Here is a 15,590-nt window from a genome sequence, read left to right as displayed (position 1 = left end):
ATTTCTGATCATTTTCAACCCATTAAATTTATATAAAGACAAAATATCCCAGTTTGGACCTCAGACAGCACCAAATGTGTCTAAACAGTGATAGAGGACAACAAGCATGTTTTAGAGGGCTTGATTTTTTCCCAAGGCACTGAAAAGCATCCTGCAGCCCACTTCTGGGCTCTAACCCACCAGTTGAGAACCACTGTTCTAAATAGTCTAAATAGCTGCTTGTTTGGTTAAATACCTCTTTACAAATGCACAAAACATCCTGAATTTTGTATTAATTTTTGAGGACAATACTCAACAGCCTGGTTACCAATGTAGCAGACATGTCTGACTGCATCACTGAGGCTCAGCTGTGTTGTATGGATCCGCCATTCACCTCTTTGTCATGTGATCTCGCTAAATCTACTGAAACATTTCTAGATTAACCTCTGTGGATAAATAAGGGCCACCACAAGCTCTGCTACACCCACACTGACACAATCAGTACATGCATGCCTGCTTTCACCCCCGTGTAAACACACAAGCCCACCACATCCATGCATGAGTGGATCGCTCCAACCACGCTCACACAAGGTCAATGCATACACATACCATACGCCACATTATCACCCCCACCCCTCCAGCTTTACACAAACTCACAGATGTGTAACGCTGCAATGCATAGACGTGCATTCCCTCTCTCTATCTCTCTCCCTCTCTCTGTCACCGGACACACTGCGCGGCTGAGTGTGTCCTTAGGCGAAGGAAGAAATATTCACTCGGCCTAGTTAGCCGTTACTTGTGCATGTGTATATGCGTGCTCTCTTGTGCACATGCTCCTGCCGTAAGCTTTGAAGATGATGCATGCTGCAAGAGGAGGCAAAGAAATAATGCATGTGTCTGTTTCTGTACGTCTAAGTGTGTGTGACAGAGAAGAAATAATGTTTCTGTGAGAGCAAGCAGCCTCTGTGTTTATATATATAAAACTGATTATGCCACGATTTTCCCCCCACTATTTCATTTAGCGCTCTTTGTTAATTATGAATCGACTGAGCCTCGCCACTGCTCCCCAGCGAGCAGGCTCCCCTGCTGCCCCGCGGTGAATGTCTTTGTAGTCAGGAGAAAAAAACTTTACGCTGCGTTCAGTCGTCACTGGGAGAGATGAGCAGGGAGGGATTTAGGGGAGAGATGATGAGAGATGATGTGTTTTCTTCCAGGATATATGGTAAAGGTCATGACGCTCAGCCTGCCCTGACATTTTAGGTACAAAAAGTATGCTTACAGACTTTTGTGTGCAGTCGGGGTACATCCTGGACTGATTGCCAGCAAATCACAGAGCTGACGTTCATATCTACAACAATTAACGTAACTTGCATGTTTTTTGGCATCCGGAGGAAGCAAGAGAACTTGCACAAGGAGAACATGCAAACTCCATGCAGAAAGGCTCTGGCTGAAAGGATTCAAACCTGGTCCCTTCTAAGGTGACAATGCTGAACACTCTACAACCCTGCATCCCTAGAATGATTGACTTGTCCTGCAACATTCATTAGGGCTACTCCATTATGGCAAAAAATCCAAATCCTGAGATTGTGATCACCATTAAAATACATGGATTTCCATTAATTTTACAACATTTGCATCAAATTCATTCATCAAACTTAGATATATACAATTACAAATATCTTATTTTCATAATCATGGGAAACCAAATCATACTTGAAATTAAAACTGGATTAATTTCCCCTTTTTTCGAAGAAATTAAACTTTAGGCATTTTCACATCTGACCTGTTTTGTCAAGGGTTAAACAAACACCTTATCAGTGAACTTGAGTCCATCTGCTGAGTTAATGTGGTGCATTCATGCTGGTGTGAAAGCTAGCAATCAAACCCCGGTAAAGACCAAACAACTGTGCTGAAAACACAGGTGGGTTGCAGTCCACTTATTCAGATTCTAGTGCAGCTCTTTGAAGTTACCAGCCTCAGTGCAACATAAAATCAGGAAGCACTGCACATTTTGGATTAAACCTGACTGTAGCCAGCCCTGCATGCTCAGATGCACAAGCAGACCTGATGGAAACTCTTCCTATGAATAGAGGATCAATGCGCTCATCTTCTCAACTCTCTCGATGAACTTCAGCAGCTCTAGCTCATCAACAGATCATTTTCAAGTCTTAGTTCTGCCTATATTCCAAATGGTATCATTTACAAAGAAAACAATGAGCAGATCCTACATTGATGCATGTAGATTTTTGTGCATTTTGAAATTTAAAGTGTCTTGGGAGGAGCCACAGCTAGGCAGGCGTCAAGGAGTGCCAGTCAGTTGGGGGCAGGTTGCAGGAGCAGGCTGTATATTCACTGAAAAAGACTTTATTGTGATCAGACAATGTGTTTTGGCTGCTGCAACTTCAGGTTGAGTACATACAGTACAAATGAAGTGCATAAGACATAAATCATATAACAGTGTCTTCATACATGAAACAACAATCAGAGTCACCTAGTAGCTGTTTACCTCACAAACTTCCCTGCAAGAAATTCAGAAAAATAAGAGAGCATTTTCCTTTTGCATCGTGCATTTTGGTCCCCCTGTAAATGTCCTTGTGCAAACACAGACCTGAGCTGAGGTAATTATGCAAAAAGTGATAGAAAAACATGGTAAAGCAAACAAACCCTCGGTGTGGAATTGCCCTTAGAACGCTTTACAAGAAGCAAATTAAATGCATGAAGAGCCTCTCATAGAAATAGACATAATGAAGATTTAAACCGCAATAAAGAGCTGTGACACTCATAAGATGGAAAAAGAGTGCCACTTGATTATAAAAGCTAAAACATGAAAGAAATAAAGATGAAAATAAATTCATAACACAAATTATTAACAGCATTAGCTGGCCCACTTCAGTGTGAGGATTAAGGGCTCTTCTCTTGGTAAACAGAATGTCCTTGAAAAGGTTTTGGACTGTTTTATTAGTAATTAAAAATGAAATATAACTGAATGCTTTCAAAACAGACTGTAACCTCAAGTTACCTTCATAATCAATTGATCTTTCAGTTTCCAGCTCTATAAATCAGTTAATCCTGTGGTTGGTTAATGCCAGGTTCAGCTACTTGAGGCTGTTTGCAGAAACACTGCAAGTTGCATGCATACTCCATGATGTAGTTCCCATTCTAGCATAAGAAAAGTTGCAGAAAATACTAAAAACATTCAATCAGACACAATCAGATGTCTTATTTCATTAGAGAATCATAAATGTATTAGATTACGGTCACGTTGATGCAAAAAAGCATGAAATCCTCACTTTTGAGGGATTGTGTGCTTAAAATGCTTTTAGGATTAACTGGTTATCAGAATAGTTTGTGGGTCATTGATTTATCATTTTATGGTTTGATTCTCCCTCCTAACAGACACACATGGAGTCACAAGTGCTCATGATCGACATTTATAAATCTAAATAATATCCACAACACGTTCATAAATCATTGATTAATGTGTTCACGTCTGTTTTCATGCAACAGCGTTCACAGCGTGCCGTGTAAATCCTCCTGGGCGTCACAGTTAACATTTCAAATCGTATTTAAGCATGGGGCAAATTCATTTAGCTGATAAACACGAGGTTTCACCCCAACTCCAGCTTCTGCTGTGAATGTGCGAGAGTCTGAGCATGTGCAAACATAGGAATGCTGCAGGGGATCACACGACTCTGAGACTAAATGGCAACATTATTCTACTTTTAGGCAAATTTAACTCCACTCCCTGACAAATCCCCTCCAGCTCTCAGTGTGTTTTCCTCCTGTTGTCGCTCATGCTTTTGTTATTGTTTTTTTGAAATTTTCTGTTTTGTATGCTGTCGTCGTTCTGCCGCTTTCCTTCGCATCCGAGAGGAACGCCGCCTTCTCCTCATTTATCCCGTTAATTATTCTCCGTCTCTGTCGCTGCCACCATGTTGCAGAAAAAAGTGCTTTATGATTTCATCGTCAGATATGGGGGTCACTTTGCAGCCCATGCACACATCCATCACACACATCACACGTTCCAGCATTATCCGCCATCATCTGAAATTAATGAACACAATCAGTAATTACCACATCAATAATTAAGCTTTCTCTTTTTTGTGAGATATAGAGAGCTCAGTGGCAAACACTCCAATCTGAAATGCATAATGAATGACTTCTCATCAGTTTTCTGCAGCTGACTCCATTCTTTCTCTGCTTCTGCTTTCAGATTTGTGCCAGGCCAAGGCGTGGTTTTGTACCCCCAAATCGGGGATAAGTTGGACATTGTGTGCCCCCGCGTGGATGGCGGGGTGGGCGATGGTGTGGAGTATTACAAGGTGTACATGGTGCCCAGGGAGCAGCTGGAGAGCTGCACCATCACCAAGGCCGACACGCCGCTCCTCAACTGTGTCAAACCCGACCAGGACGTCAAGTTCACCCTCAAGTTTCAGGAGTTCAGCCCCAATCTGTGGGGTCTGGAGTTCTTCAGAGGGAAGGACTACTACATCATCTGTAAGTACACGTCTTTCCCTGAAGGGATAATAAATTAGGCTCTGCATAATTTAAGGGGAAAAGCAGCCTTTTAAACAGTCAGGCAAGGTTGAAGCACCAGCTGTTGGTGACACGTGTCACATTTCAGGGTCAGGATTGTTGTGCATTTGCGCTGAAGGCTAATTCCTGCATTTAAAACCTCACTCATGTTTTTTTGACATATTTAAGGGCATGAATGACTTATTGGGACAAAAGTTTTGCCATAAATCTGGAAGATTGCTTCAGCCTGCTGCAACATAAGCATTAATGTCTACAAAGGAATCAGGGGAAATGTGCATGATCAAAGCATGCTGTTTTTGTCTCTCAGTATGCTTGCATTCACACTTAACCCAAGCTACAGTTGTAGCTCCATGAATATATTTAACTGGGATATTGTCTTTGTTCCAGTTTACAAGCAAGGGAGGAAATCCATTGATTGACGACAGTATCTCTGACTGATACAGTGATAGGTGGCGATATTCCCCCTTTTCAGCGAACTCCTACTGGACATGGTTCAGATGACCTTGATAACAAGCAGTCATACAGCTAAATATAACAGCTGCAAGTCAAACAATGAAACCATGAACAGTTTTATAGCTCTAAACATCTCCTGCATTCTCTACACTTCACTTTTAGTGCAAATTTGATGCACAATACCCCTCTAACTCATGATGATATCCAACCTCTGCTAAGAATAGGATTTTTGCGGTATGCTTTGTGGGCCTAAATCCAGGTCGGAGACCATGGAGCATGCTCAGAACTCCTAGTCAAGGTTTGATGGAGGCATATGCATGCAAGAGTGAATCCATCTCCAGCTGCATTATTAAGGTGTGTTAGGTCATATTTATTAAGTCAGACTGACATGTTGAAGTGGATTTTAAAAGTCTGTTTTAGTCAAACTAGCACAATATATCTAACTGGACAACTGCACTTATCCCAGTTTACATGCACTGAGGGAAACAGATTTATTCACCAACTCCACAACATTAGGTGGTAAAAGGCCAACTTTTAGTTAGTTATTATTGGTTCTTTTTCTTTGTCTTTGCAAACAAATGAGCAGGCAGCTAACTGGTTGTGTGCTGAATAGTGAAAACATGGACAAACTTTACATTTTTGTGCATTTTTAAATACTGTCTGCATTATTTCTGGCTCAAATAGGATGCACATTTTCCCTTTAGCTTATGGTAGGAACAAGACTTGGGTTGGGTTTGGATGAGGCGTGCACATGCAGAAACAGTTCCATCTCCTGATTAGTACTGCACAAATGTCAGATTGTGCATTTACATAATTGCATAAAAGGCTGAAACTTTTTTAGTATTCAATAGTACTTAAAAGGCTTACAAAAATGCCTGCAGAAAGGCCTTTAGGTTTATAATGCCACTATTATACTTTGTAGAAGAACCTTTATTTTCAGAACAGGGAAAGCTTTCATTTTTTGGCAATATTTAGTTATTTTTAAAGGCAGTACTGTAAAACCTTCAGGTTTTTCCCAACAAACGCTTGCTTGGAAAGTTTTGATTTGTTTCAATTTGATACAGGCTTACATGCATTTTAAAAGCCCACTTTTAGTCAGACTATCACAAAAATTCAGCTTCTTTAGTGGCAGTTTTACTGACTCTTCTAGCCAGAAACAATCCTTTCTTCAAATCCACAAAACTCCACTGACAAAACAAAGACTCTTAGCTCCAAGATACTAGAATTCCTGGTCTACTGCAGCCTAAATGGCACAGCTTTCTTTTAATTGTCCGTGTGTGAGGTTAGATGACTGTGGAGAGTTGGAGGGACTGTTTCTGGTTAAAAACAGCATTTAAAGCTCTATATTTGTGAGGACCTCTCCTGTAATGCCATCTGATGCTACAGCAGTTGAACACAAGTTCATCAAGTTTCCCTCTGTGCTGTAAATTATTTTATATGGTTGGGATATATTGGAAATAAACTGAAGCAGATGAGGCTGAGGTTTAAGTTGAGGGTAAAGTTGCTTCCTTGGTCATCAACTTTCTACTTTTTAGGTTCTAATTGAGGTTGTTGAGTGAACCGAAAGATACCATATATAAAGGAGTAAATACTCATTTGAAGTTAGGCTGGGAGTCTGTTCACAGGAAGCGTGAGGGTTTTTAAAATTCACAGCTCATCTAAATGAAGCCTCCAGAAAGATCCAAATGTGATTATAAGACTCTGAAGTTGAAGGAGAAAATTTTCGAGGAGCAGTTTTGATGCTCAGAGATCCCAAAATGCTCGTGGAATCATTAAAGAGAATCCGAACCCCCTCATCCATCACAAACAAACTTCTTTGATCGAGACACGCTGAAGGGTCGTCTCAGCTGCTCTTCAGAAATGAGTCAGCATCCAGTCTCCTGGTGAGGGTGTGGCCTCTCCGCTTTACTGATTCCCTGTGATGTGCTCATGTGATGTACTCGCGGCGTCCTGGGAGGAAGTAGTGATGGGCTGTAGCGACGGCCCCCTGGTCTGAGAACACGGGAGGTGGACTGAACCATCTGTGTGGCGCTGATGGGGGGTGCACTGCAGATAGGACCATCTGTGAGGCTGTGCCACAGCCATCTGTGAGCTGTCACACTGAGTGGAGAGCCATATTTCTGACTGAGGAGAAGTAAGGGGAAGAAAGGAGAGCGACGGGAGGAGGAAAGAGGAGCAGGAAACACTGATTATAATCCGAATGCTTCGCTGTGAAAGAGGAAGCAAAAATTTGTTTAACAAATGGATGGCATGCTGTAGGGCTGGACCAAAAATCAGAGCTCCATATTTATTCACTGAATGGTGAAACACTCTACATATCTGGGCATTTTTATGTGAAGAAATGACTAATGGTTGTCACAACACCAGAAATACCAGCTTTGACGTGATTATAGTAAAATTCAGACAATATTGCAACCTGTTTGATATCATGGCAACAAAACCAGAAGTCTTAGACACCCAATATCAGATAAGTCTTTAATTTAGTCATCAAAAATTATAGTTTAACCCCTAAAAATTGCCTACGTTTTACAAAAATGTTGGCCTTATATTGAGGTTGTAATCGTTTACTATTCAAAATGATCAAATCTCCACTATTTCAATGATCAGCGATATCAAAAGAGACGCGATGATATTCAATCATGTTTTTAACCAAAAGAGGGAGAGAACATTGTCTAATGGCACAAATACATTGGCAACATTTGACAAAGTTGTGGCAACAGGAGAAAAGTGAGGAAACCTCATCTCCAGCCAGTTATACTAGCTTTCTTAAATATTTTGAAATGCTGAAATTGCTGGCAAACTCCTGCATGCTGTCAAAATTGCACAAACATGTTGGCAAACATTTAGACCTTGCCAGTTCCACCAACATTTCCAAATGTATTTATGCAATTTAGACACTGAAAAACAAGAAAATATGACTGACAGTTTTATCATTTTGGAACACAAGGGTTTTAAGAAAATAGAACTTTTTGACAACTTCAAAAACAAATTTTCTAAACTGCTAAAAAAAAATTGCAAATATATTACCCGTTTGAGGTTGTCAAAATTTGTAATATCCTAAAAGTCTTTGTGTTTCCAAATAATCAAATCTTCATTTTTTTAGTGGTCAGTGGTATCAGAAAGTACTGATCTAATGGCATGTTTATGACCATCACTGTCTAAATTGCACCAACATACTGGCAACACTTTCAAAGGTTGATGCAGCTTGAAAGGGCCACGTTTTTCTAGTTCTTTCTGCCTTTCTGACTGTTAAAAATTCTTCTGTGCACTGTCTAAACTGCACAAATTCAGTGGCAAATCCTCACTCCTTGCTCCCACTTTACCAAAAGTTGCCAACATGTTTTTGCAATTTAGGCAGTGATAGTCCAAAATATAAGTAAAGGTTATGCTATGTCTCCACTTTTGATGGCACTGATCAATTAAAAATGAAGATTTTCCCATTTTGAAACACAGTATGAAGGAAAGTAAACTTTTGTAGTTGGAGGACGAGCACGATGCAAGGGTTTGCCAATGTTTTTGCGCAATTTGGGCAGTTTGAAGGAGTTTGCATGCAATTTTCAGCAGTAAAAGGAGTTGGAGCAGGAGCAGAACCTTTGATCCTTGCTAGTTTCATCTGTGTTCCCAAATGTTGCTGGTGTGCAATTTAGACAACACTCTCTTTTTGGTTTGACTGGAGATCATGGCGTTTCTGTACTTTTTGATGCCACTGATCATTAAAATAACTGAGTTAGGATCATTTTGAAACAAATTGCCTTAAAAGAATAGAGCATTTTGACAACCATGGAAACAAATCGTCTAAAATCATTGAATTTTTTTCATAATATGACATAATTTCAAACATACATCAGTGATTATGGTTACTGACTTGCATAGCCTCTCTATGAATGTGAAATATTTGAAGGTATTCCCATAAATGACGTCCCAACAAGCACAAATGCCATCGAATGCACATGCGAGTTCATTTCTCTTGCAGAGTTCAGAGGTTTAATGAAATTTCCTCCCAGATTGTGATCTTCCACTTTGTGATCAGATTGAGAGACAGGACTCGGAGCTCTGGGAGATCAGGGATAAGTAAACAGCAGCATCGGCTCATCAATAATTAACTGCAGCGTTTGGATGGAGGGAGCAGAGGAGGGATGATGGTGTCTGCGTCTCCTCAGTCTGAAGCCTTTGTAGTTTCTGAGCACACAGACTCGCACAGACCGCATCTAATGCCGTGCTGTCGTGGGTGTGGATGATGAGACACATTGGTGCTTTACAGGTGGATTAAAGAGTCAGTCAGGTATCCATGTTGGCTTTGTTTGCTACTGAAGTGACACCGTAAATCCAAGTTTTCTGGTTTGGACACAGTCTTATAAAATATTAAATATTTGTCATCAGCTTCTCTGCCAAATAGAGCCCCTTTATAGATCCATGACAGATCAAGCTCCACATTGAAATTGTAACTCCATTAACTGCCCTGCACTATTTTTTTTCTCAAGCTCAAAATCCGAGAATTTTTCATTTATTAAGATCATCTTAATGTCTCAAAACATTCTATCAGCTGGGGTTTAGCTCAGTTGTCTGCTTTGCTCTAATTGCTCATCCTGCAGTATTTGCTTGCATACGTGTCTCACCTGCAGGACCACTTTAGCACCTGTTAGAGGCTCACACAGTGAGATGTGCCCTGCCATGCAAATATCCTGCAGCTACGACACACCGGTGACACAGCAGACACTGTTACTGTTTGGTTTAAACCACCTGAAGCTGAGCTGAATGAACATACTGTGTCAGTGAACCTGTTCTGTTTTTTTTTTCTTTGTAAGCAGCTGCTTGACAGATCTCTCTGCAGGACGCCGGAGCTCTGCAGAGCCCAGAATAATATTTAAATACATCTACAGACAGCAGTTTAAAGCATACTGTGCACTGTGTTAAGCCTGAGTAATGCATCAAGTTTTTAAGATGTATCAATGTGTTTTTGAATGAGAAAGTAGCAGCTATTTTGGTTTTTATCAGAATCCAAATAGAATCAGGTAAAACAGAATCTTACAGCTGAGTTAAGTGTAATCTGGGTGGGAAAGTACAATATAGACTGTCACAGGTACGTGTAAGTGGCAGATCGTCCCTCAGGAGGCTGGAGCTGCATCCATCGCTCTTTCTGTAAAATGCATTTCTCTCCTCGTGGCTTTCTATCAAAGCCTGAGCAGACGAGAATATTCAATTTCCCGACGCCTGGTGTAAAAAGCCCTCCTCTTCATCAGCCTGCCGAGTCGACAAGTTGGAACAGAGCGAGCGCTTGGAAAGTTCAATCCAGAACTTTAAAACGAGGGTTGGAAAAATCCAATTTTGCACTTCTTGCAAATTCCCCTCTCCCTCTCTCCCTCTCTCTCTCTCCCTCTCTACTCCCTGTGCCGCCACCACTGCCGCCGCCATCCCACCTCCCTCCACATCTCCCCCGAAATGCTAATGTGTAGCCTAAAGAGGGGAGAGAGGGAGCTGTTCCTCCGCTGGAGCGTGTCACGTTTTGCTGTTAATTGCCTCTTCTTGGCGAGCTCTGGCCTCCAGTCCTGCAGCTTTAACAGCCCACTGCAGCTGCATTGTGACGCTGCGTTGTGTACTTAGTGCTGTTTCCTTTTTTTTTTTTTTATTTTGAAACGGCCCGTTTGGAGAAGCTCCAGCTTTGCATGGGTAAACACAGGGAGGAAAGCACAAACACAAACATCAGAGACAGAATGAGAGAAATACACAGAGGTGTGCGGAGGTGGAGACACATTCATGTTTTTATTTGCAGCAGCGGTGTTAGTGTCAGTCTTTGCTTGTGGGCGTGAGGAAGGTATCAGAATTAATGCATGCACAAATACTCTGAGGTGGAGAAATCACACACATGCTTAGCTAAAGTAAGAGTACAGATACTTTAAAACCAGAAAAAGAACCCATTCAGCATCTTCACAACAGTAAAAGTTAAGTTTTAGCTCTAAAAGAAGCTCATTTAAAGACTCAGCAGGGCAAAACCTATGAAAACATAGTTTTTTACTCTTGAACTTAATGAATGACTCTGTGATTTATACAGGGAAAGGGTTGAAAGAAATAGGTCCCACTATGTCGTTTCAGTGTTGTTACAACCAAGTCCAAAAATCAGCAAATGTCAACTGTAAATGTTATCCTATATCAGGACTGACATCTCCCTTTATTGGCTGTAAATGTTGGCTTATATTGCCAGTAATATTAGCCTCATGGATCAGTAAGGTTAAGGCTGTATCAGTTTTAAATATCCACTCAAGTAGGCAGTGATAATCGGCTTATATCAGTGGTAAATACAGGCATATATTAGCTGTAAATATGAGTCTATATCAGGAGTAATATCTGCCTTTATTAGCTGTAAATGTTGGTTTATATTGGAGGTAATATCAGCCTATACCAGCTGTAAATACCGGCCTATATCAGCTGTAAATACCAGCCTTTACTTGAAGTACATATTGGTGTATATCTGTGGTCAATGGGCCTACATCATTTGTAAATATCTGACTGTATTAGCTATAATTACCAGCCTACATTGACTGTAAATATGGGCCTATTTCAGATGTTATATTGCCCTTTTTCAGCTGTAAATATCAGCCTTTAACAACATTAGCCAATACTGGCCGTACATATTTGCCTATGGTGGCTGTAAAAATTGCTTTATACCAGGGATAAATATGGGCCTACATTGGCTCTAAATCTAAACCTATATATAGGCAGTAGTACCTGCCTGTATCAGCTGTAAATATTGGCCTTGATTTGCAATAAATAACAGCCTTAATTGCCTGTAAATTCTGCTTATCAGTAGTATATACCTAACTGCTTATACCTATAACAGCTTATATTACTATACTGGCAAAAGACTTTAGCCTATATTGGCTTTAAATGTATGCCTTTACTAGGTATTTATATAGGGCTATATTGGCTGTAAATATAGACCTTTATCAGCTGTATATATTGGGTTATATTTGCTATTAATATCAGCCTGAATCGACTGTAAATATTGGCTGTAAATATCCCACTATATTGGCTGTAAATGTATGCCTATACTAGCATTTATATCAGCCTGTACTGACTGTAAATATTTGCCTCTATCACCTGTAAAATGGTCCTTTATCTGCTGCAAATATAGCTCTATATCAGTTGTAAATATCAGCCTATATCAGCTATAAATACCAGCCTCTGTTGGTTGTAAATGTTGTCCTATATTGCCTATAGATATCGGTGTATAAATTTATAGATCAGGTGTATAAATCAGTCTACACTGGCCATAAATATCACCTCATATTTGCCGTAATTATTGGCATATGCAGGCTGTAAAAATAAATATGAGTTTATATCATAGGCAGTAATATCTGCCTGTATCTAGTCAAACCATTTTGGTGCAACTCAGACACCTGAAACTCTACTTAAGCACAGCAGTGAAGTGTTTGTACTTACCTGTAGTTACCCCGTACTTATCCACTACACCTTTATGTGAAAGTACCTCGTCTCTATCACTCTGAGAGTGTTTGTATGTGTTTGAGTGTATCGGACCCCTCCTTCCCTGGAGCTGTCTAAGCTCCATCGAAGTGTGACACGGCCTCAGAAAACTCACCGCGAGGATTTCATTAGTCTTTTGGAGTGAGCACTCGATACGTAATTAATTAACCGCCGTTTAATCCTCCATTTCTTCTCACAATCGCCGAGGCCTGCACATCAATGCTGCCCATCTCAGCCTCCACCGATTGGATTAGTGCTGCCTCGTGTTGTGTATTGTGTTGGAGCGTAGACCTTGATTAGATGGGAAGAATTGAACCCACTCCACCTTTAAACAAAAGCATCATCAGGCCCCTGTAATTGACGTCTCATCTTGTGCTCTTATTGTGAAGTTTGATAGGTGGTTAGCCCTGTGTCAGGTGCACAAATTAAGCGTGTCAGAGTATATTTAATGCCATCACATACGTGTGTTTTGCATGCAGACTGTGTGTGAATGCGTCTGTTTGCGTGCAGATCCCCCTGCGTTCACATGCGGGTGTGTTTGTGTATTTTCTGCATGCACATGTGTGTGTTTGTGTGTGTGCCCTTTCTAAAGTGGCGGCGCACAATGCTGCTCCAGTTGAGAGCAGATGAGTTTGATGTGATTGTTTGAGGCAGCATGGCCCGCAGCCGAGAAACTAGCGAGCTAGATGATTACATGATCTAAAGAGGGAGAGAGAGAGAGATGAATGAGGAGGGAAAGGGGGCAGAAAGAGTGACGTCAGAGAGCGAGGGAGGGAGGGAAGAGGAAAGAGAGCTAAAGAGAGAGAGAGGAGGAATGGAGTGAAAGGGAACGAGGGCATGGAGAGAGACAGATGAGCTAAAGAGGGCAGAAGAAGGACAAACATGATTTTACAGTCAGCGCAGACGTGCGAAGAGAAATTTCATCAAGACTTTAATCACCTTTCACCTCCATCACAACAGGAAATAGTCCCGTCACCTGATGCTGCTCTCATTGTCATGAGAACTTAACTTCAGCTCAGAGGGAAGAAATACTTCCTATAACTGGCATGCATTTAAAATCTGCATTCCTCCTCTTTGTTTGATCAGAATAACCAAAACTGCATGATAATTAGAAGAGAAATGACTTGATTTATGCAGCACTTGACAAAATAAAGTCATAATAAGCACTGCATGCATGGAGAGATGCGCAAAATGCATGGAAAAATGTGTAAAATATTTGTAAGAAGTTTAAGGTAAGGGAGGATGAGCACCACTTATGCACAAAACAATTCAAACAGTAAGAACATATGTGGCATTAAAGGCATTAAAACGCATGTCAGACTAAGCAAATAAAGACATTAAAGAGATGCAAAGCAATAAAATGCAAGATGAAAATAAGTAAATGAAATACAATTGAGCAAAAATAATTTTGGAAAAGAAAAAGGGAGACAGAAAGAGAGAAAAAGAATACAAGCGGGCAAGAAATGAAAAAAAAAAGAAAAGTAGTGCCTTCAGATACATCATCATCCTTGCTCAGAGGCCAGAGCTTGAGCCTTTAAAATAAAGCAAACACAAAAGAAGTCCAGGTTTAGCAAAGATAAATGTTTCTGATTGAAGAATTAAATGCAGATTTTTTAGTCCTGCACCAACAACACAGCTCTGATACAAATATGAATGTTGCATGAATTTACTCTTAAATGGGTTCAAATATTGATTCTCGAGATACTTTTGCAGAGGCAAAAGGGATGGGCACAATTTTGGACACAAACTGCAGCATTTTTAAAAAAAAGCTTGAGGCAAGAGAGAGACTTTTTGGGAGATATGCAGCGTAAGATGCATGATCCAGCCAGGTTCAAAGTTTCACAGTGCTGTCAGTGTTATTGTGTCAGCATGGGGAAAATTTAAGTGTGCCAAATGGCATCAGCATCTCTCAGAATATTGTAAAACTTAAGATAAATGCCCGTTACATTTTGAAGGCTTGCTAGCCTGGTGCTGCTGCACGTTTCCACCAATAAAGGCAGGTTTCAATAAGATAGCTTTGTGCTTTTACAGTACAAGATCGAAAATAAGGAGAAAAAATATTATTATTGTTTATTTTTCAAGTTTTATTTCTAATGTGTACCTGAAAGAAAGAGAACACTGCTTGAATTGCACAAATCTAAGGGCAAAGTTAAGACAAAAGGGTGAAGCTAGAGAGGAGCAAAGCACAGGCGGTGTGTAGGATTTTTTCCTGCAACTTTTAGTCATTAAAACCTGTAAAGGTCCCAGTATTGGGTGTCTAGGACTTCGTTTTTTTTTGTTGTGGTGTCAAACAGGTATAGAGATTGTTTGATTTTGGTTAAAGCACCATCAGATTTGTGGTTTCCACTTAGATTTTTTGATTAATATGCTAATTTCCGCACCCATTAATGTTCTTTCTTCTCTACTTGTACCATCTTTGCTGTCTACAAGTTTTATCAGGAGATAATTAGAGGCATGTCTCCTTTTGAGGCCTGTTGGGATGTTAAATAAAGTTTTATGGTGTTCAACTTTTGGCACACCAGCTTACAAGAAACCACCCACGACTGTCTTAATAAGTTTCCGTTATTTGGCTTGATTTTAGATAAATTTGCATGTTCTTGCTTTTGTTTTGAGAGAAGAACCATGATTGGTTGCTTGCTGTGGTCATCATTAGTCCGGTCTGGGTATTGAGGTTGACCCAGCTCTGCCCTGGCCTTGTTCCGAGGGTCACCTGGGTCCTGAACACGAAGGCGCCCACTGTCACGGCAGATTAGTGCACTCGGTGCTGACGGCTCTTAACTAGCTCATAACCCCGGTGCTGTGATGATGGCTTCACGCTCCACAGCAACCTGATGGACGGCAATTACACTTGCCGTTTAGATCATGGCTGCCTTTGTCTCTCCTCCTTTTCTTCTTCTTCTTCTTCTGTCCTCATTCAGTCTGTCCGTTCGTTCCCCAATTCTTTCTCTCTATCTCCTCCTGTCTCTGCTTCTTGCTGCCATGCTGCTCTCTTCCACTATTTATGAGTGGCCCAGCTTTGTCTTTCGGCGGTGCATTGTGTATTAATTATACCCACAGACTTTGGCAAATTTAAAGCAGCAGATTTCAGCAGCAAAGTTTCTCAGGCTTTTGCAAAGCTTCGCTGGACTACAGATGGTTCACTT

The 15,590-nt window shown here is 40.7% G+C and overlaps 1 protein-coding gene across 1 annotated transcript in view; it reads left to right on the top strand.

Moving 5' to 3' along the window:
• The window catches only part of efnb2a (ephrin-B2a), a 51,178-nt gene that overhangs the window by 15,871 nt on the left and 19,717 nt on the right, over positions 1 to 15,590 (top strand). Inside the window, exon 3 of the mRNA XM_041807064.1 lies at positions 4,193 to 4,476. Coding sequence (XP_041662998.1) covers positions 4,193 to 4,476 — 284 coding nt within the window. The remainder of the gene's footprint in view (positions 1 to 4,192; positions 4,477 to 15,590) is intronic.

The sequence above is a fragment of the Cheilinus undulatus genome, linkage group 15 (assembly GCF_018320785.1).
Source record: "Cheilinus undulatus linkage group 15, ASM1832078v1, whole genome shotgun sequence".
NCBI classification, from domain to species: domain Eukaryota; kingdom Metazoa; phylum Chordata; class Actinopteri; order Labriformes; family Labridae; genus Cheilinus; species Cheilinus undulatus.
The sequence above is the reverse complement of the archived record's forward strand: the minus strand, read 5'-3'. Positions and strand labels throughout refer to the sequence as shown.